Source organism: Sciurus carolinensis, chromosome 3 (genome assembly GCF_902686445.1).
Source record: "Sciurus carolinensis chromosome 3, mSciCar1.2, whole genome shotgun sequence".
Lineage (NCBI taxonomy): Eukaryota > Metazoa > Chordata > Mammalia > Rodentia > Sciuridae > Sciurus > Sciurus carolinensis.
In genome coordinates this window covers 24,989,641-25,010,612 of record NC_062215.1, presented here as the reverse complement: position 1 = coordinate 25,010,612, position 20,972 = coordinate 24,989,641, and the positions used below count along the sequence as shown (strand labels likewise).

The following is a 20,972-nucleotide window of genomic DNA, read 5'->3' as shown; positions in this document are numbered from 1 at the left end:
CAGTTGGTAGAGTGCCTCGCAAGCACAAGGCCCTGGGTTCAATCCCCAGCACCGCAAAAAAAAAAACAAAAACAAAAACAAAAAAAAGCCTTGCCACAGTACAGTCATGTTAGGCTTGAAGACAGATTATAAATACTCAGAGTTCACACAGTGAAGAGCAGGGCCTGCCTCAAGGGTGCTGCTTTCCAAGAAGTCCAAACAGCACACCTAAAACTCATTAAGCTATTAACTTCTTTTCCCAGCTGCACATTTCCACTTTGTTGAATAGTGATTTTATGGCATGTCCTAAGCTTATTAGTTTAATGACATTAAGAGTTTATTGTTATTCTTTTAAAATCATATTGTGATTTGCGACGTTCTTTGTCTCTGCCAACCTGTTCCTTGCTCTTTCCACCCCCATACCCAAGGGGAGGGTACCACCTGCCACATTGATGGCTTGCCCTTCCTAGACCTCTGAAGAGCACCAATAGCAGGTTTTAGAAGCCTATCAAGCTTGGGCCCCAGTCCCCAGAGGCCCCTATCCTTAGTCCAGCCTGGACTTTCATCTCCTGTGGAAGTAGGATTAAACTGGACCCTCTGCCCACCCCAAGCCATGCTTCTGCCTCAACCTGTGGTCTTGGGCAAGTCAAGCCTTCAACTCTCTGGACCTCAGTTTCTCACATCTGAGGGACAAGAAATAGGATTATTCCATCTCACAGGATCTTGTGCCCCTAAACAGGTATGACTCTGTCTATCAATAGAACTTCCCTAATTTAAGAGATTTTCTATGCCTTAATGGTCCAAATAACTGTTCCCCCTTTCTTTCTTTTTTCCTTCCCCCCAGGGTTGAACCCAGCAGTGTGTAGTCACTGAGCTATATCCCCAACCCATTTTTTTTATTTTGAGACATGGTTCTGCTAACTTGCTCAGTGCCTTGCTGAGTTGCGGAGGATGGCTTTGAATTTAGGATCCTCCTGCCTCCAGCTCAGGAGCTGCAGGGATTTGCAGGCATGAACCACTGCGCCCAGCTCCCTTTTTAGGAATGTGATGAAAGCTAAGAACACTTTCTACCAGAAAAATGAAAACCATTTGCACATCATTTCAAAAATTCAGGGGGTTAATGAAAACCTTGGGATCCATCCCTAAGCCCAAAGTTAAGACACCCATTCACACCTACAGGTTGAACCTCAAAATGATGTCCAAATCTTCAGTCAAGTCCCATAGTAAAAAGAAATAGTAAGAAGCAATTGATAAAGAAAAGAAGGGTGAGTAGGCCCTGGGTGTAACTCAGTGGGACAGCATTTGTCTAGCATGCAAGAGACCCTGAATTCCATCCAAAGTACCACCAAAAATAAGTAAATAATTAAAGCTAGACTGAATCTGGGTTACAACTACAATGCTACAAGAGTGAGTAAACGAGATGTTCCAAACCTACAGGAACACACGACACTCACTTACCTAACGAGTACCCATTTCTGTCGTGTCAAGAAGCTGGCTACCATGGCTTCCCTCCATTTTTCTGGAAAGAGTCCAGCTGCTGCGGCTCTCCATTCCACAGGTTATCTTGGTGACTACCACGCACTGGGCCTATGCTATCCATCATGGTAGCCACTAACCACAATGTGACCTCAGAACACTTCCAATGTTACATGAACAATTTTAAATTTTATGTCGAGCTTATATAATTTTTTTCAACTAAATTTTATGAATCTAAATACTGAATGGGTATCTCCACTAAAAACACAGCACCTAACTTTGCGATGGGTTAAGTGTAAAATAAAATAGAGTGGATTCCTAAAACTTAACTATTTCCCTCCAAGATAAAGAAAAAATCTCATTAACTACTATTTATATTGGTTGCATGTTTGGAATTTTTTTAAAGGGGTACTGGGGTTTTAACCCATCCGTGCTTTACCACTTACCTGCATTCCCAAGTTTTTATTTATTGAGATAAAACAGGTTCTTTGCCAAGTTACTGAGGGTCTAAGGTAAGCTCAAACTCATGCTGGCCTCGAAGGGTCTCGGCCTGGGCTTACGGGTTTGTGCCACAGTGGCCAGCAGTGATAATTTTTTATATGCTGGTTCTAAAATATCTTTAAGATTAATTTCAGAGGGGTGGGAGGGGTGGGGGGAAGGGAAAAAAATAACAGAATGAATCAAACAACATTGCCCTATGTAAATTTATGATTACACAAATGGTATGCCTTTACGCCATGTACAAACAGAGAAACATCATGTATCCCATTTGTTTACAATAAAAAAAAAAAAAAAGATTAATTTCAGTCGAGTATGGTGGCCTCATAACTAAACCCAGTGGCTCTGGAGGTTGAAGCTGGAGGATCGTGAGTTCAAAGCCAGCTTCAACAATTTAGCGAGGCCTTCACCTACTTAGCAAGACTCTATCTCAAAATTAAAAAAAAAAAAAAAAAAAAAAAAAAAAATTAAGTCTGGGGATGTAGCTCAGTGGTTAGTTAAGTATCCCTGGATTCAACCCTTGATACCAAAATAACAATAATAATAATTATAATAATAATTTCACCAGTTTTGTTTTCATTATGGCATTTGGAAATTAAACTTTCATGTGTGGCTCATGCTGTACATGCACAGTGCTGGGTGTTATCTGCATGCTTAGCACAGAGTCACTGACTAGGTTCTTGCTTCCACGTACTTTCAGTGCAGTAGGGAACCCCAGTTTGAACAGGGACGGATAGAACAAGGCTGACTGGGGAACAGAGGAGGCTTTCCATTGGGTGCCTGCCTTCAGAAACGGGTGATTCTGCAGACTCTTCAACAAGAGTCCCAATGTGGCTGCTGTAGGAGCAGCAGGGTCCTCCCAAAGCTGGAACCTCATGGTGTTTCTCCAAGCTGGAAGTTGCCCTGAAGGGCTCACCTCTGCTTTTTCCAGAAGATCACCGCTGACTCAGTCCTTCCTCCCCACCCTTCTTTTTATCCCTATACAGGATGGAGAAGTGGCACACACGCAAAAAAATTTGCCCAAGGAAAACTTCTGAAGGGGGCGGGCCTGGCACGCTCCAGGCAGGGCTGTAGTTGAGAAAGGGGGTGGGGCCGCGGAGGGAGGAGAAGCTGGCCCCGCGCCCAGGGCTCTGTGCCAGGCTGATCCAGAGGCAGGGCAGCCAGACAGACGCGACGTCGGGTGGCTGGCGGGTAAGGGCTAGAGGTTGGAAAACAGGGACCTACTGGGTGGCGTGGGACCAGCAGAGTGGGTTCCGTCACCAAGAAGAAAATCAAAGTGTGGAGGGACTGGAAGGCACGGACACCACCGGAATGCAACTGTGGCACCGAGCATGTGGTCCTTTAAATGAACGTGGCGCATACACTGAGTCCCACATGTCCCTTGATTTCTGCACTAACTCTGAGGACAAGAAAGTAGGAAAAGCACATCTCCAGGATCTCTTTTGGAGAGCTCTTCTACCAGAGCATAATAACATTTCAGAGGAGAACGGGAGATCACACAGCTTCTTACAAGACCACAGGCACACCACACACACACACACACTACCCCTTAACCCATCACCAAGAATTTCCAGCTGAAAAGAATCAGATTCATAGTTTTATGGAAAGGAGGAAACCCTCACGCCTGATCTAAAGTCACCCTTATTTCATAGGAGAAGGAAAAAGCTTTGCCAATCTGGGAGTGGAACTAGAACTCACTCTTCAGGCTGGTCTGTGTTCATTTTACCAAACTACGCTGCTTTCCCTCCAAAGGAGGAATGTTGATACAGCAGAAGCTTGTAGAGCCTGACGTCAGGAGCAGGAAAAATGCCCATATTCTGTATGGCTAAATGCGTGCCAACTGGCTTTTACTGCATGCGGCTCTAATTTGGGCACAAGATTTAATTTGCAGAAGAGCTAACTACCCTATAATACGGCTGGATGGCTGTCAGAGATCTGTTAAGAGGGGAAAAGGGTAGTCACCAGAAGTTCTTATCTTGCACACAATGCCAGCTAGGCCTAAGGTAGACAAGGAAGCAAAGGCGTGATCTGAGGGAGAGGTGCTAAGATACTGACTGAGGTGGACAGCAAGCTGCAGCCTCGAATCCTTAGCTCAACTCACTCATCTCAGGAATAAATGGGTTGACAAGAAAGCCTGAAGATTTTTTTTTCCCCTTGCCCATCTGGGCAGCACCAGAGGAAGCCAAAACAGAAGCTCTGGGACAGCCCATGTCTTTCCAGACAAATTGTGCGTCTGCCTGGGCCAACTGGCGTCCCCTTCCCCCACCTAGAATCTTGCTCTTTAACCTCAGAGCAGCTCCTGCAGGGGACTGGCCATGGAGAGCTATACAGTGGGAAGATGTAGCCAAGAGAATAAAGAATCTGGGGTGTGATATATGTGCAGGAGAAATCTAGAGAAAAAAAAAAAAAAAAAAAAAACTCAAGTACACAGACATGTGGAAAAGAAGTGACCAGTGTAGCAAACCCTTCCTGGTGGAGGCAACAATGGTGCCCTGGAGGATGCTGCTCCCCATCCTTCTCAGACTGGCAGTGGGAAGTGTCCGGGATTTTCCCTGGGGTAGAGAAGGTTAATAAGCTCTGATAGAGGGAAAGACCATCTCCGGTCCCAACTACAGCTCAGGGGAGATGCTGGGTTAGCTCTCATCCCCCAGTGCAGATGTCAGCATCTCTCCAGGAAGCCTAAGAGCCAAATGGTCTGGCACTCTGGGGCTCTGGCTGAGGGTGGAGCTGCCACTGAGTGGATGGTGACATGGAAGATGCCTGGGAAATGGAGAGGAGTAGTCTCTCCTCAGGCAGAGCAGCAAGTGTGGAGAGTGCAGCTCAAGGGAGAATTTTGAAGTAGAACGCTCAGAAGCAAGGGAAAAGAAACCAGCTCACTTTTTGCAACTGGGGACTTGGCCCTGTCAAAAAGACCCTCTTAAGAATTAAAGTAATGCTTGGAATAAGTGTTCCCCGTATAAGGATGAGTGTGTCCTGGTGTGCATTAAATAGTAATAATCTAATTTATCCTATTAGTGGACAGGAGCTCTGGTTGCCTCCCCTCCCGGTGCCAAAAAAGACCTGTAGGTGGGGGACACTCCAGGAAGCCAGGGGTTTGCTTCTTCCGGTTGAGGAACATCTGATTTTTGCCTGGCTTGGGGTAAGGGGAAAATGCCCTCTCCGTAAAGGTTTTTCTCCCCATTTCAGGACTAACAGCCCCTTACAAAGATGGTTCTCACAGCCCTCAGCCAGGAGGAGGCGCAGGGTCCAATAACGCCTTCCCCGCCAGAGGGTTGGAAAGCCCAGCAGTCTGGGCAACTGAGGAGAAAGAGGTGCCTGGGAAGGGCGGCAGCAGCTGAGAGTGGGGGAGGGCTGGCAGCAGCTGGGGGGGAGGAGGGGAGTCCTGTGAGCCCGCAATTGAGAAGGTCTAAGCAGCTGAGAGGCCAGGCCTGTGCCCCATGGGGCGGACCCTTCCCCCAGCCCCTCTCACCTAACCCAGGGAAAGCTGAGTACGCACTCTCCCACCCCAACCTCTGGGTGGGCTTCAGATGCAGAGTGCCAAAGGAGGTAGGATGCCCACCCCCACCACTCCCTCTGTTAATCTAGAATGTTCTCCTGCCAAATCACCCTCGGTATCCAAGCCGGTCCAGCGGGGCCCAGTGGTCCCTTGGCTACCAGCGCAGGGCCCAGAGGGGGAGGGGACCTGCACCAGGGGTTACTGGGTGGGGGTGGGGACCAGGACTTTGCCCTTTGTGTGTGTCAGTCAGTCTCTCTCCCTCTCTCTCTCCCCCCCACCCCACCGACAGAAACCCGACCCCATCGGTGCGCCAGGCAGCCAGTGCGGGGCAGGCTCCCCCTCCGGGGTCCTTTAGTAAATCCAGACCCGACCTCCCTGTGGTCAGGGCTGTGACTGAGGTGGTCCTGTGGGGGGAGGGGGCTTCCCGCCTGCAAACAGGCCTGCAAGCATTTAAGTGGGAACCGGTTGGGGGTAGGGAGCCGGGAAGAGGCTGGAAGTGGGGCCGCAGATGCTGGAGGGGAGAAAATGGCCGGGGAGATGGCATTCCTTAGAGACCTCGGCCGAGCTGCGGGAGGGGGCAGGACCGGCTGGGAGGCCTCCCACTGAGAAGGCAGGAACTGGGGCCTGGGAGTGGGATGCGGGGGGGACAGAACTTAGGGGCCTTCCCATCCCTGGAGAGGCCAGGTCCCCAGTCAACCAGGAGGATCTACAGCTACAGCAACGTTGAGTCATCCTGGCTCCCATGCCGGGTAAGGAGTGAGAACCTTATCTGCCAGCCCTTTGGGAGTGTCATCAATTTATAGTCTTATTAATAACGCAACTAGGCATAGTATTTCAAAGTGTACAAAGTACCTCTTTACACGCTGTCTTATGAACCTGGAACAACCAAAAGGTGCTGGTCTGAGCCCCTCAAGCACCAAAGAAGACTGAGTATATTACTTCCATTCTGCCAAGTCCCAAAAGGAGGCTCAGAGAGTTCAAGTAACTAGCCCAAGGTGACCCTAGTCAGCAAGTGTCACTGCATCGCGCAGCCTGCTTCTGCTTGCCAGAGAAAATTTTAAATTGTTCTTGTTCAATGTGTATCTCCCAGCCGCTGGGGAGGCTGAGGCCATGAGGATGTCCAGTTCAAGCCAGCCTAGCCACTTAGGGAGGCCCTGTCTCAAAATAAAATATAAAAAAGGGCTGCAGAGATGTCTGGGTTAAATCCCAGGTACCAATAAAATAAAAGAAAAAGATAACATGAATCAACTATGAATTGTGATTATGCAAGTCATGTAACAAAGGTCACCTCTTTGTCCCTGCAGGGAGTAGGGGGAGGAGAGGGAAAGCATCTCAATCCCTGCCCTTTCCCCCAAGCTCCTATTTCCCCCTGGGTTAAACCCAAATGAAAAAAGGGAGAGGCAGGAATTAGCCAAAAGTTCAAACCCTGGTGCCTTCCAGAAGTGTCAGAGTGGAGGTTCTTTCTTAGAACCCAAAATATTTATTCAGTTTATTTCATGAGGTTTCTGGAGATGGCAAGGATCCAGATGAAGAAACAGAGACCTGGGAAAAGACAATGACCCTTCATGCCACAGCTAATACATCTGGGGGAAACTGAGTGTGCATGGGCAGCCCACTCAGGTCTTTCCTCCACTTGCTTTAGGTCCCTCTTTGTGGCTATTAACACTCCAACAGCAGAATCCTCTTTCCCATCTTAGCAGCCCAGACAAAGGGAGTTTGGGATCCATTATCTCACTTGTGTTAGCCTAAAAATCCCAACAGGGAAAGGAAAACGCAATGTAAAGGCAATGTAACCCCACTGGGAAGGGAAGGAGGCACAGATCAGTGAAATGGTCATGTGATTTCATGTGCGGCGTATTTATATTTGCAAAGCTTATGCTCCCCCCATCAAAATTAAAGAAAAACTCGACCTTGTTAGAGGACTACCTGGCCCCACCTCTAAGAGAGCTCAGCCTTAAAAACAGAAATGCCACAGTTGAGTCCTAAGGCTCCTACTCATGGAAGGCATCTTTTGGTTATCTGCACCACTCAACTTCAGTTTCTTCTATAGAATGAAAATAATGCCTTCGGGGTTCTTATAGGGCTTCAATCTCGGAGTAGATACTCCGTAAGTTTCCTATAATTATAGAAAGACCATTTTTTGACCGTCATCACTTCTCACACTTCTTAAGAACAAAGCATATGTGCAATGAGGGACATAAACAGGGCTCCTGCCCTACCTACCTATAACTTGTCTCCACTGAATACTGCTCCCCCTCACAGAGATGAATTATTTTGCCACAAATACCACCCTGTCCTGTTGTCCACCAGCTCTCCTGAACCCACTCCTCTTTTTCTGCCTATCCTCCAAAACCTAGTTTAGCTACTGCCTCCCTCCTTTATCTTAGCTCCTGACATGGCATAACCCTATCTATGTACCTAATCCCCTAGACCTCCATGCTGTCCCACAGCTTTCCTAGATCTAAAAACTAACACTGGAGGGCAGGAAATCTCCCTCTCAACCCCTGTGCCAGCTTTCTCCGCCCAAAACAGAAGCCCCACTACTAAATATAAATTAAATAATTGAACTATTCAGTGCAGGGGAAGGGTCAGGTAAATATTCCACATGGGCCAGGCTCAGTGGCACATGTCTGTAATCCCAGAAGCTGGGGCAGGAGGAGCGAGAGCAGCCAGCCTCAGCAACTTATAGAGGCCCTATGCAACTCAGTGAGACCCTGTCTCTAAATCAAATATTAAAAAGGCCTGGGGATGTGGCTCAGTAGTTAATTGCTACTGGGTTCAATCCCTGGTACAAAAAAACAGATTCCCACATTGTCTAGGATGAAGGGTCTCTTCCATGTGGGAAAAAGCAGAACCAACAATGATATTAAAATAGCAATTTGTTTTTTGTGAGGCACAATGATTCAAACCTGTGGTCCCAGCTACTACACAGAAGCTGAAGGATGACCTGAGCCCCAGAGTTCAAGACCAATGGGGGTACCATTGCAAGCAAGATTCCCACCTCAGGGAAAAAAGAAAAAAAGGGGTGGGGACGAGCAAAGTAAAGAAAAAAAAGTACTTGACAAATTAGTTTTTTTTCATAGCCATTATAAGACTAAGGTTTTTCACTTTTTCCTCGTGTATTTCTAGTACCTAGCAAAGGGAATGTCATGCAGTCATAGATTCCAAATAGATAAGCAAAAGTGGATAAATGCATGTGCTCATGATCACATGATTAGAGGTACCAACATTTGCAGCAATATGCAAGCTATCACAAGAAGTACCATCTCCTGGGATGCTTGGAGGTTTTTTTTTTCTGGGGTTCTGCGTGTTTGTTTGGTACCAGGGGTTGAACCCAGGGGCGCTTAACACCTCAGCCACATCCCCAACCATTTAAAAAATATATATATTTTATTAAAAAAACAGGGTCTCACTAAGTTGCTGGGCCTGGCTTTGAATTCATGATCCTCCTGCCTCAGCCTCCTGAGAACTGATGAGTGTACACCACTGCTCCTGGCAAAAGTCAGTACCATTTTGCTAAATATTTTCTCACATGCATTTTGGTTATAATTTTTTCATTATTATTAAGGCCAATGATTGAGTAGCAAATGCACTCCGTAGACCCCGCCACCAGGCAAAAGCTGCTGACAGAACTTTTTTTTTCCTTTGAAGAGGAGAGCAAAGGAGCTTGGACTAGATAGGTGGCATTCCTCTTCTAGTCAGAAGTTGAAAGGAAACTACTCATTCAAGATGGCCAGCAAGAAACGAAAGGGTAGAAAGCAACATAAAGATTATCCCTTGGAGATGTATGGGGTCTGTGAAGATGATTCTGCCTCGCCCCCAGAGCTGAATTTTGCAGGGGACTCCCTCCACTCTATTCCAAACTGCCAGCAGCAGCAAAATGGTAATAAACAGAGGAAAGTCCTCTAGATAAGTTAGCTTCTGTCAGCTAGATCTTCCTTTTATTTTTTAAATGAAATAAAAAGTTGCTGAACGGACACTTAAAGAGTGAACCCTGACTGGGTGCCGAGGCCCAGACCTGCAATACCAGTTACTTGGGAGGCTAAGACTGGAGATCACAAGTTCAGGACCAGCTGGGGCAACCTAGCAACACCTTCTCTCAAAATAAGAAACAAAGAGCGAGGGATGCAGCTGAGTGAGTGATACAGTGCTTGCCTAGCAAATCCAACACCCTGGGATTACAAGTGCACACATATACGGCAGAGCAAGGGGGCACCCCGTCCTGCCGCCTCTCCAGTCAGCATCCTAGTACAGCTAGTCCTTGCTCAGAATACACTGGCTGCAGACACCAACAGCCACAGCTCTCTGTGAGGAACATCTTTGCCCTTTAATTTAGGGCTCCATCTCCAAATCCTGCCAAAGCAACTGGTCTTTATTACATTTGGACTTCTCCTCCCAACCTACTTAGAGACCTCCAAAAGGAAGTAGAATAAATATTTCTAACTTTGAATAGACAGCCTCAAAAAGTTTCCTTTTACCCAGCAAACCCCATTTCAGTTCCTGTCTCCCCTTATCTTCTCCTCCTCAGAGAACCTAATGGGAAGTTGATGAGCCCCAAGCAATTCCAAATGCAATATACATCACTCTGCATAAATTGCAAAACCCTTTATTCTAACTGATTAAAGTCACAAGCCTGTTAAAGGACCAGAAACCACATCCGTATTGGAAGCCATTCCCCTCTCCATCCCAGTAAGAGAAGGTTCAATCCTTAGTCCCTGGCGGGGTCCATGGCCTCTGTATGAACATAAGCATATACACACATGTGTGCCCAGGGTATGGTGTGCATGTTTTGAGGAGGGCGGACTGAAAAGAGGAAGTGGTCACAAAATTGGGTTCTGAGTATATCTTCGGGAACTATTTCTAGACTAGCAGACCAGGGAGAAAAGGAAAGGTCACTGCAAAGGCAAAGGAAGGAAGAAACTCACCTCCTTGGCCTCCAGGAATCCCCAATTCCTGAATGCCTTTTTGTTCATTTACCAAGAGCCAAGACATTAAGACAAATACATACTTCTCTCACCAGTTATCCTCAAAACCCCCAAAGGATTGAATTTTTTAAGTTTTTGATGAACCTTTATTTTATTCACTTGCTTTCATGTGGTACTGAGAATTGAACCCAGTGCCTCACATATGCTAGGCAAGCACTCTACCACTAAGTCACAACCCCAGCCCCCAAAGGACTGAATTTTTTTTTTTTTTTTTTTTTGTATACAAATGGGATACATGTTGTTTCTCTATTTGTACATGGAGTCAAGGCATACCATTTGTGTAATCATAAATTTACATAGGGCAATGATGTTTGATTCATTTTTTTTTCCCTTCCCCCCAAAATTTATTTTCAAATCCTTTTTTTTTTTTTGTGGTGCTGGGTATTGAACCCGGGACCTTGGTGCTTGCAAGGCAAGCACTCTACCAACTGAGCTATCTCCCCAGCCCCTGAATTCTTAATACACTTTGCATATTTGCAGAGTGAGGTGGACCCACAGTGTCCCTTTTCTGCATGCACCTTTGATAGTGCCCTAATGTGTGAAATTTCAGCTAGGAATCTGGCCCAGGTTCATAGAATCAACAATCAAAGACTCATTTCTCCTAATGAATCACCTAGGATTCCCACCATGCTTGCCCCATCTCTCCATGCCATCTGTCTCAGAAGATGGGCAATGATGAGGTTCATGATCTGGAGGTGTCCCTAGTAAGCTTCCTCTCCCTCTCCCTAAAGATGGCTTTTGCTTTGTGCCTTTCAGCACAAAGGCAGACTTATCAGTTATCACTCTATACAGATCCCCTTCAAAATGTTCCATATAAAATACAACCAAATTCATATGAATATACTTAAACACCCCAACCCAATGCCTAAGATATGTACCCTACACTGCCACACTCTCACTGACACATTTTCCAACACAAATACACTTGATCGGTTCTGGTTCTCTTGGAGTTACCCTCAGCTCTACAGGATAGAGCAGAGAACTGCAAAGCTTGAAAGGAAGACAACGACTGGACAAAACGGGAGGCAGTGAGGTCAATATCTATAACAAAACAATAATACTATAATTATAATAGCTACTGCATATTACTGTTAGGATCACTTCACAGTTACAGAAATTGAGCTCTTGCTTTTAAATACTGAGTCTCCCGGGACTGAGGATGTAGCTCACTGGTAGAGTGCTGCTTTCCTAGCATACACAAGGCTCTAAGTACCCCCCAACAATAAAAACAAAAAACTTTATATACTGGTATCCTGGGAGAAAGACCCTATATAGGGATCTAAGGTGGCCCTAAGACTCTGATATTATAGAGCTTTCTCCCTCCTTGAGCCATAGGAACTTACTGGTTCCTAGCTGGGCATGGTGGCACACACCTGTAATCCCAGTGGCTTGGGAGGCTAAGGCAGGAGTATCTCAAGTTCAAAGTTAGCCTCGGCAACCTAGAGAGACCCTGTCTCAAAATAATAAATCTTTAAAGCGGGTTCAGAATATGGCTCAGTAGTTAAACATCCTTGGGTTTAATCTCTGGTATCCCCCGACTCCCGCCACTAAAAAGAATTTAATGATTCCTATCCTCTTCATCCCTCCTGTCAAAGAACCTGGATCCTGCAACCTGTGCACTTACTAATGTTTTTAAAAATTCCCAATTCTGATTTCTCCTTTTCAAGATTCAATCTCTATCCAATCAACTAAACCAAACTATCCAATCAAATTTCACTCACTTATTTTCCATTTAAAATGAACAAAATAACCCCAGTGAAGAGCTGGCCTACTGAGGGAGCCTACTCTGGACAGGCAGCAGTGGCCTTGAAGCTCCCATTGGGCAAGCCAGGCACATCAGCCCAGGTCTGCCCTGGTCCCTCTCTCCCCCACCACGTGGGGGTTGGCCATTGGTGTCTCTGTTTCTGAGCCCTGCCTGTACTGAGTAGCACACTGGCCCTCTCAGGTAGAGGTGGCATCACTCATGCAGAAACTGAGCAAATTGAAACTAGAAGAGTCTTTAAAGTTTTTAAAAATTAAAAAAATAAAGTGGTCAAAAGATCTTGATGACTATTTTGTAACTGAAGTTAATTTGCGATGAAAAAAAAATTGAAAATTCCCCTTAACCCTCTTAAGACAATGTGGAAAATTAACTACAATCCACAAAATAGACATGGTTAAAAAAAAAAAAAAAAGAGAACAGGAAAAGATCACCCACTTCTTGTGCCTCTGCTATTATTTTTTCCCCACAACCCTAGTTCAAACTGAGCCAGACAATCCCTTACACGCGTTCCAGTTACCAAAAGGCCACTTGTCTCATAAGATTTGTCCCAAGGAGTCTTGATATCTGGACAATTGAGCCAAAAATTCGTTTAATCATCCTGCTGTTTGCTCTGTATTTCATTCAAAAGCAGTTTACGCATGGCGAGCATACTGCTGCTGGGAGTTGGACCTCTGAACAGGGCTGCGTTTCTCCTGGTGTTTGTTCTGCATAGTTACATCTCAGGGGAGCGCAGTCAGGTTTTTTATTATTGAAAATCATGAAGTCTAGGGCACACTCCTATAATCCCAGCACCTTTCGAAGCTGAGGCAGGGGGATTTCAAGTTCAAGGCCAGCCTCAGGAATTTAGTAAGACACTGTCTCAAAATAAAAAAAAAATTCTAAAAAGGGCTGGAATGTAGCTCAGTGGTAAAATGCACCTGGGTTCAATCCCCTGTCCCCCAAAATAGTCCTCCTTTTCCCCATGATTTATGCATAATCAACATTTTGTATCAGCGTCTGTGTTTGGGGTAAAGCTGTCTAGACTGTTGTATTTATTGCAAACCTACTGTAGTGCTGTAAAGGTAGAAAACCAAGTCAAAGCTGGCTATAAACACATTTCATAAGCAGAATTACCTTTCCCACCTACTAACAAGTACATAGTTTCCCACTTTGATAAAGCCTCAAAAACCATCCCAGTTCTTCTACTGGATAGAACAGTTACTGAACCTTCTCCTGATGGCAGTCCATTCTTTCAGCCATGTGTCACATATCTTACAGGATCACTTCTAACCAAATCAAACTTCCTCAATAACCAAGTGAGTGCCCATTTTCTTCAGTGCAGTTCTTTTTGAGAGTCCTTTCCTTGGGGAGGAAAAGTGGAAATGGGTAGGGAGCAAAAGTTTTCTAATAACATGAAGTCATATGTGAATTTGAGAATGAGGCCAAGACCTAAGTAAGAGCCTCAAAGCCTCACCAGTCACCAACTGGAGGACAGGCACTGCAGTCGGGTTTTCTCCAACTACAAAAGGATGAGGTCCAGGACAACTATTCTCTGATATATTCATAATCCACACACCTTTTTTATCAGCAGTGTTTAAGGTTAAAACTCACTCTACCCTGCCATGTTTTCAACATTTTGAATTGTTATCTATTCTCATCTAAGATTTCACAGAAACTTTCATTACTATTACTCCCTATATTGTTTCAGTCAGTGTTCAGGACGTGCAGTCAGGCAGGCCATTTTGTAAAGATTACAGATTATCTGCCTGGAGACTGGAGACTCTGAGGCAAGAGAATCACAAGTTCAAGGCCAGCCTCAGCAATTTAGGGAGACACTCTCCTGAAAACATAAAATAAAAAAAGGCTGGGGATATAGCTCAGTGGTAAAGCACTCTTGGGTTCAATCCCCAGTACCAGACATTTAAAAAAAAATTTTTTTTTTAATTACAAATCTGAATTAACAACCATTTACTCTTTAAGGTTTTATTCACCAGTAGAGGATCTCTGGTACCCAAAGAGAACAGCAACTCCCTGCATGTCCATATTCTTCCACTTCTAAGTTCCCTTACTCGCTCTTCTTCTCTCTTCTCTGTCTCTTTTCACTTTACAATGACCTCCTGGTCTTTGGCCTTAGAACGAAAATATCTTGGAAGGGGTCTACACTCCGCGGCGGAACTTGGGGAAGTCAAGGCAACGTTCGGGATCTGGGGGTGCCAAAGGCTAAGGCCCAGCTGCAGACTGGGGGACCCTGGGAAGCAAGTCGTCAAAGATGCAGGCTGCGGTTGTTCTCTGCCAGGGTTTGTTAACAGGAGGAAGGCGGGAGGCCCCTCTGCCTAGCGACCGCGTTTGCGGGGCTGGGGCTGGGGCTGGGGCTGGGGCTGGGGCTGGGGCTGGGGCTGGGGCTGGGGCTGGGGCTGGGGCTGGGGCGGGCGGAGAGGGGTCAGGCACCGGGCCGGGAGGGCTGGAACTCTCCAGGAAGCTCTCCAGCGCCGACGATGCCACTATCCTCTCCCCCTGTTGTTTATTTTAAAGGGGAAGGGAAAGCAGTCAGCTCCGAGAGCAAAAATAGCCTTACCCTGCGCTAAATCAATCTACCACGGTCTCCTGAAGCTGGTGTCTGAGGGGTACTGCGAGCCTCCAGCCGCTCCTCTTTAAAGGCAAGCGGGAAATCCACCCCATCCCCAGCGTCCGTCTGTCCGTCTGTCCGACTGTCTGTCGGTCGGTCTGTTTTTCCCCAGCACCCTCCCCCCCCCCACACACACACTACATACCATCAATAAATTTATTCTGCACTTTTGGAAAGATATTAGCCACATTTTAAAAATCCTTTGAAAGGATGGAGAGTGAACAAGACTGACTGAAATTTAATTTTAAATTCTAACAGATGGAAAAATCAGTTCTTCAAACTTTTCTTTGGTTTTTCGTTTATTCTAAGACACCATCATCACCACCACCACTACTACTACTACACAGATATGATCGATAAATAATCTCTTCAACACAAAAATCTCTAATCTTCAAAAAATTGCATTTGCTTGGTCTCCCCCTTTTCACTCAATAAAACCAAATCTGAAATTTTTTAGAAATATTTTCAAAGCATATCCTCACTAGCCTGCCTCACGCTATCTTTGTCAACTGGCTGTTACACATTAAAATATAAATTTTTAAAGTCTTTTTAAAAGGACCCCCACACACACACAAAAATCAATTAAAATGATATATGAAGGTAATTTTAAAAGATAAGAAAAGTTCAGAAACTGAATCCAGATTCTTCCAACTGCTAATGTCACGTATTTAATTCCTGAATCATGATTATAAGAATGTTTTGCTTTTTCCACCAAAAGCTGTGTCATTATAACTACACATTTGGAGTAGTTAACTATACTTTGAATAAGCTAGTGATGGGAATTGCAATTCTTTCCCCTCATTACTTAAGTACTCCGTCTGAGAAACCATCCAAGTAAAATTTCATCTTTCTAATTTGGGCCAGAAAATCAGGGGTTATGGAAACTTAAAATGCTTCCAAGGGACAAATACCATTGTTCTTAGAAAAGTCTCATCTTGAATTACTGCCCAAATTAACACACTAAGGATCTTTCTTGCAATGAATAAAATTCAATTTATGAATGGGTAAAGTTTAATTTCTAGGAGGAAACTAAAATGAGGGTGAACCCCATTTCCACCTTTACTCCAGCAGTATAAAAAATGAGTCTTCATTTTTTTCTCACTTATTTAATGAAAGAACACCAGAACATAAGGGGAAACCTTTTTTACTAAAAGAATCTAATTGTTTCTGCTTTAAACTTGTTGAATACTAGCCACACGTATCTTTCACCTTGTGGAAGTTGTTAATTCTCTTTTTGATTTGAAGGCTAACTCACAGTACAATCAAAGTAAAAGTGCCTGGAAGAAAAAAGGTAAACCTACTCTTTCTTTCACAAACTCCCTTTCATTTTCAGCCCCTAACTATAAGTTGTTATGTTGTTTTTATTGTTTTGATTAAATGTAAAAAGTATTTCTAAAGGTAAAAAATTTAAGCTTGTTGAGAACATCCAATGATCCACGTATTTCTTCAGTTTCTAAAAATCATTTTAAATAAAATGGAAAAAAATTTTTGCCATTTACAAAACCCTTCAGATTTTTTAAAGCTGCTAACATCAGAAAATTAAGCTGTAAAATAGGAAACAAGTTAGAACATATTCTCTTGAGAGTTCCCACACTTATGAATGGTTATGAGACTAATTTTCATTTTAATAGTTGAAAATTTAGGGAAAAGTATTAATTCACCTCATTTTTAGTGAACTTAGAGGAAAGAAACAGCAGTAACTTGACTAATGAAAACAAACTTAAAAGTATTTAACTTCAATATATTTCACCCTGGAAAAGGGCATCTTTTTTTCTTTTTCTTTTTTTTTTTTTTTTTTTTTTAACAGTAACACCTTTTATTTTGATGACACCAGTTGACAGTAAATACCATCCTCAGGTCACATCCCTATAGGAAACGGCATAAACAGTGGCAAGTATAACAAAAGTTGAATTATTTCAAAAACAAATAATTTCCTTTAGTAAACAAGTCTCTTTAAGATGGTAGCCCTTCACCAGAAGAAAACACATACACAAACTCTCCGCAACTATTTTTTAAATGTCTTGGGTCTTCCGACCAACATTTGAGAGCAAATATGTAGAAATTCTCAACCCAAAGGCAAAGCCATTAACCAAATTCTAACACAAACAAGGGTAAGAAAAGAGGGTAGAGAAATTTAATGTCATTTATTCTAAAAATTCAAATTAATTGCTCTTTTCACTTTTACAATAGTGTTCAGTCTCTTGCATCCTTAAAAGGCATAAATTTTATCAAAAATATTGAAAGTAAAAGCAAAATATATTAATAATTTAAATCAGAGCTGCTCAGATGTAACTTCTGTAGCACATCCTTTGTTTGACTTCCCCTCTCTAAAACACACACACAGACACACACACAGAGGTACATTTAAGTTGTCGGGATTTTATGGGCGTCAGAAATTTAAATCATGATTCATTTGGTACTGAGTGTTACTAAGAAGATAACACTTTTTATTTTAAATAATGAAAACACAAGCGTATGAACACATATGTATACATAGTACATATGTGCAGTTGTTCATGTTTCTCAGAATGTCATAATTAACTAGTTTCTCTTATGTACATACATGAGATTGAAAAGTCAGTAACAAACCCAAATGAAGGAATACTTTGAGAGACTAAAGACATACAACATGCTTCCTCAAAGAACACAAAATGATAGAGCAAACTGAGTTCATGAAAACAAACTTTTTTTTTAATCTGAGACTTCAAAAATTGATTCATGCTAGAAAAATGAAGTCCCTTCTCACCACCTCTACCCCCCCAACACACACACAAAAGACAATTGACTCAATGTTTGGACTCAAAAATTATTTCAGAAAGGGGGAGAACACACAAAAGATCTAATTGAATATGGGTGTGGAAAGGCAGATTTTTACCCAGTCTTCTCACAAACCCCCTCCCCATTCCAACTCAAAAAGAGTCCTCAGTAATGCATTTTGGAGGGAACAAGGAGAGTAGAAATAAAAGCAAGCAGATGGCTTGAGAAAAAAGATCCACAAACATAGGGCACCATGAAAATTAAAATATAAATGTTTTGAGTTCCATTTCATCACATTTTGCTATTTCTCAAGCTTTTCACATCATTCCCTTTAAAATGTAAACCATCCTCGAGAAAAAAAAAAAAAAAAAAGTCCATATATTTCAAAGTTTTAGTCATTTGGGATATTTCTCAGCAACATTCAGCTTTCAATTCAAATATCCATGATCTCAATAAATCTACTGGTGTTGATATATTTGCTTCTTATTCTCATCTTCAGAAAATGTCTCAAAATAATGAGACTTCTTCCAATTTTATTGCCTCTTTACCCCTAACTCTAATTGCCTTTCCAATAATAGTATTTCAAGCATTTGAGGTTAAATCACAAGCTGTACAAACACAGTAACAAGCCATATTGATCATCTATAGATACAGTGGCTGGAAGTTAAATTTCTTAAGCTAAACCACTTCACAGATTCTCCCATTAAACTTTCTAGATCCTTGAACTGCCCCCCTAAAAAACACAGCCACCCCCTCACCTTCTTACCCAGGAAAGTCCAGAGACTATGCAAACTTCCAGTTTTGAAATGGGGATTGAGGGGATCAAAGATTTACTGAGGGTTGCTTCCAACCAACCACACAAGAGAAAACTCTGTACTGTCAACATGTTTAAAGACTGCCCTACACTCCCAGCCAGAGCGCAACATAAGATTTTGGAATTCAATGAAAGATCTGAAATCCACCATGAATTTTTGGAAAGCCCAATAAGAAGAGATATCCCATTTTGCTAGAGAGAGGATAGTGGGTATAGGAACACCACAACACACACACACACACACACACACACACACACACACACCCATTCATCCAGAGTTCTAGACCCTCCAAAGAGCCCCAGCTCACAGCCTGAACACAAAGCTCTCACCCCAGATGGTCCCCTTGTAACAATGGGCTGAAGGAGTGGGGGTGGGGGGGGTTCGAAAAGGATAGTACAGCCAAAGCATATTCTGTGGAAAATCCAGTCGGGGAGGGAGGAGATGTAAGATCTGAGGGACTGGGGGTAGGGGGTCTATGAGAAAAAAATGTTTTTACCTTTTACAGAAATTAAATAAAGCACAAGTACAAGAGGATTCTTGGGAGAGGAGAGGCTCCTTCCACATCCCCTAGGGTGTAAAAAAGACCCCCCCAACGACAATCCACTTAAGAATTATAGTGTGGGATGGTGAGAAAAACAGAAAATGAGGCCTGCTAGGAAGTTGTAGAAATCGCCCTCGCCATGAATCTAAACTCTTCAAAGATTTTAAGCTTCCCCACAAATATGGCCCCACACTCTGAACAAACTCCGCAAGGTTTCTCCCCTGTTGATTTTCTCCCTTTACTTCCCTTTATTTCTGCAAGGAACATCTTAAGCACACCCAGCCCCAACTTTTTTTTTTTTTTTTTTAAAACAAGTTGTAAAACCACCCATTACAAGATCTTGGCCTATCTTCCCTCCCAGCCCCCAACATCCGGAGTTGGGGGTGGGAAGGCCAGTACCGGGTTTCTTCCACTGGAGACATTTATGAACCCCTGAACGGTCTCAGCCCCCCATTAGAGTTCTTTCCTACCTTTGTTTTTTGGGAACCGAGTGTTCAATCTCCAGGCGTTTTCCTTGCAGTTCTACTTTCCCTAAAGATTAAAAGAGGGGGAGACCTGAACATTAGAGTGAAGGGGAGTGGGGGCACACACACTTAAGTAATTCAAGAGTTGGGATTTGAGATCTTCCTAGGAATCCAGGCAGTGGCTTCCGCAAGTCTAAAGGGAAAAGGTTGGACTTGGAGTGGTGGAATCTATAAATTCATTATTATGTTTTCTTAATTTTTAATTTGTTTTGTTTAATCGCAAAGACTATTTGAAAGGGTCGTTCTGAGAGCCCGGATTCCGGAAAGGTGCAAGGGCATTTGTGTGAGCGTGCTGCCTACACGGCTCCCAGATGTGGGAGTAGGTGCCAAGAGAAAAGGGCTCCCCGTTTCCCGGAATGTGGGGGGGGTGGGGGTTGCAGAATAAAACTTTAATTTTTTTTAGGCATGGGAGAAGGGCTTCAGGCGGCGGGACGTCACCTGTCGGGGCTGGTCTGCAAGCAGAGAACCTGGAGGAGACAAGCGGGGCCCCACAGGGAGGGTCCCTTGCGGCCACAGCGCGCGCCTCTCGGCCCAGCCTCAGAGTCTCGGGAAGCAGCATGGCGACCCGGCGCCACCGCCGCCGCGCCACCCCGCTCACGCCCCACTTTCAAATCAAAATGGCTCAAGCCCCAAGCCCTGGGCGGAGGCGGGAGCCCCTTCCTCCCATGCCCTGCCCGAGGGTTGCAGTTCCCACCCAAAAAGGGAGAATCCGAGACGGTGTGGGGACCCCCCTTCATGGCTGGAAAGGCCTACGGCTGAGGAAGGGGAGCTGGGGGGGCCATCCAGCGACCGGCAGGGAGGGGCTGGACGTGGAAAAAACGCCTAGACTGGGTCGTCTGAGCCCTGAAAGCTACCACCCCCACTACTGCCAACCCGGGCTCCCGCCCCGTCGGTGGGGAGTAAAGGGAACCCCCAGCTTCCCCTCTCGGGTGGGAGGAAAGGGGCAAGGAAACCCCAAATGTTTCTGCTCGGGGGTGGGATTTGGAGAAGGGATGGGGGCGTCGGAGGAGGGTGGATACTGAGGCCGAGCCCCACAGGCCCGGGGGGTGGGGGGGGGAGTAGAGTTAGCAGGCAAGAAAAGAGGGGGTGAGGGTCGCCGTTGTTCCGGGATTTCGATGTGGTTTTTCCGGGGAGGTGGCTGCGCTCTTACCCGAGAAAGTTTCGATGGCCTTCATCGCCCAGTGCTCGTCGGGGCAGTCCACGAAGGCGTAGCCGGATTTGACCAAGAACTGGCCGCTGTAGGAGATCTTGTGCTCCGCAAATACTTTCTCCAAGTCCGCGGGGGTCACGCTCTCGTTGAGGTTCCCGATGTAAAGCTTGTTCATGGTGGCGGTGTCGGGGCAGGACGCGGTCCCAGGCAAGGCCAAACGGGCAGGCGCTGGCGGCAAACCTCTTAGGCCCAGCAGCGGAGAGGCCGGCGGCAGGAGCCGCAAACTTTCTTTGCACCCCACTCCTGAAGTTGTCCGGAGCCCACAGCGGGGAGGGCGGCCTGAGGGGGCGCAGAGGTCGCGGGAGAGTTCGGAGAAAGCCGGGG

At 44.9% G+C, this 20,972-nt stretch overlaps 1 protein-coding gene across 3 annotated transcripts in view; it reads right to left on the bottom strand.

The window, feature by feature from the left end:
- The window catches only part of Igf2bp1 (insulin like growth factor 2 mRNA binding protein 1), a 39,525-nt gene extending 18,762 nt beyond the window's left edge, over positions 1–20,763 (bottom strand). For all 3 annotated transcript variants that reach the window (XM_047545847.1, XM_047545848.1, XM_047545849.1), the window contains exons 1-2: positions 20,589–20,763; positions 19,385–19,445 (exon numbers count right to left, since the gene is read on the bottom strand). In XM_047545847.1, the coding sequence (XP_047401803.1) occupies positions 19,385–19,445; positions 20,589–20,763 (236 nt within the window). The remainder of the gene's footprint in view (positions 1–19,384; positions 19,446–20,588) is intronic.
- Between the last annotated feature and the right edge of the window lie 209 nt (positions 20,764–20,972).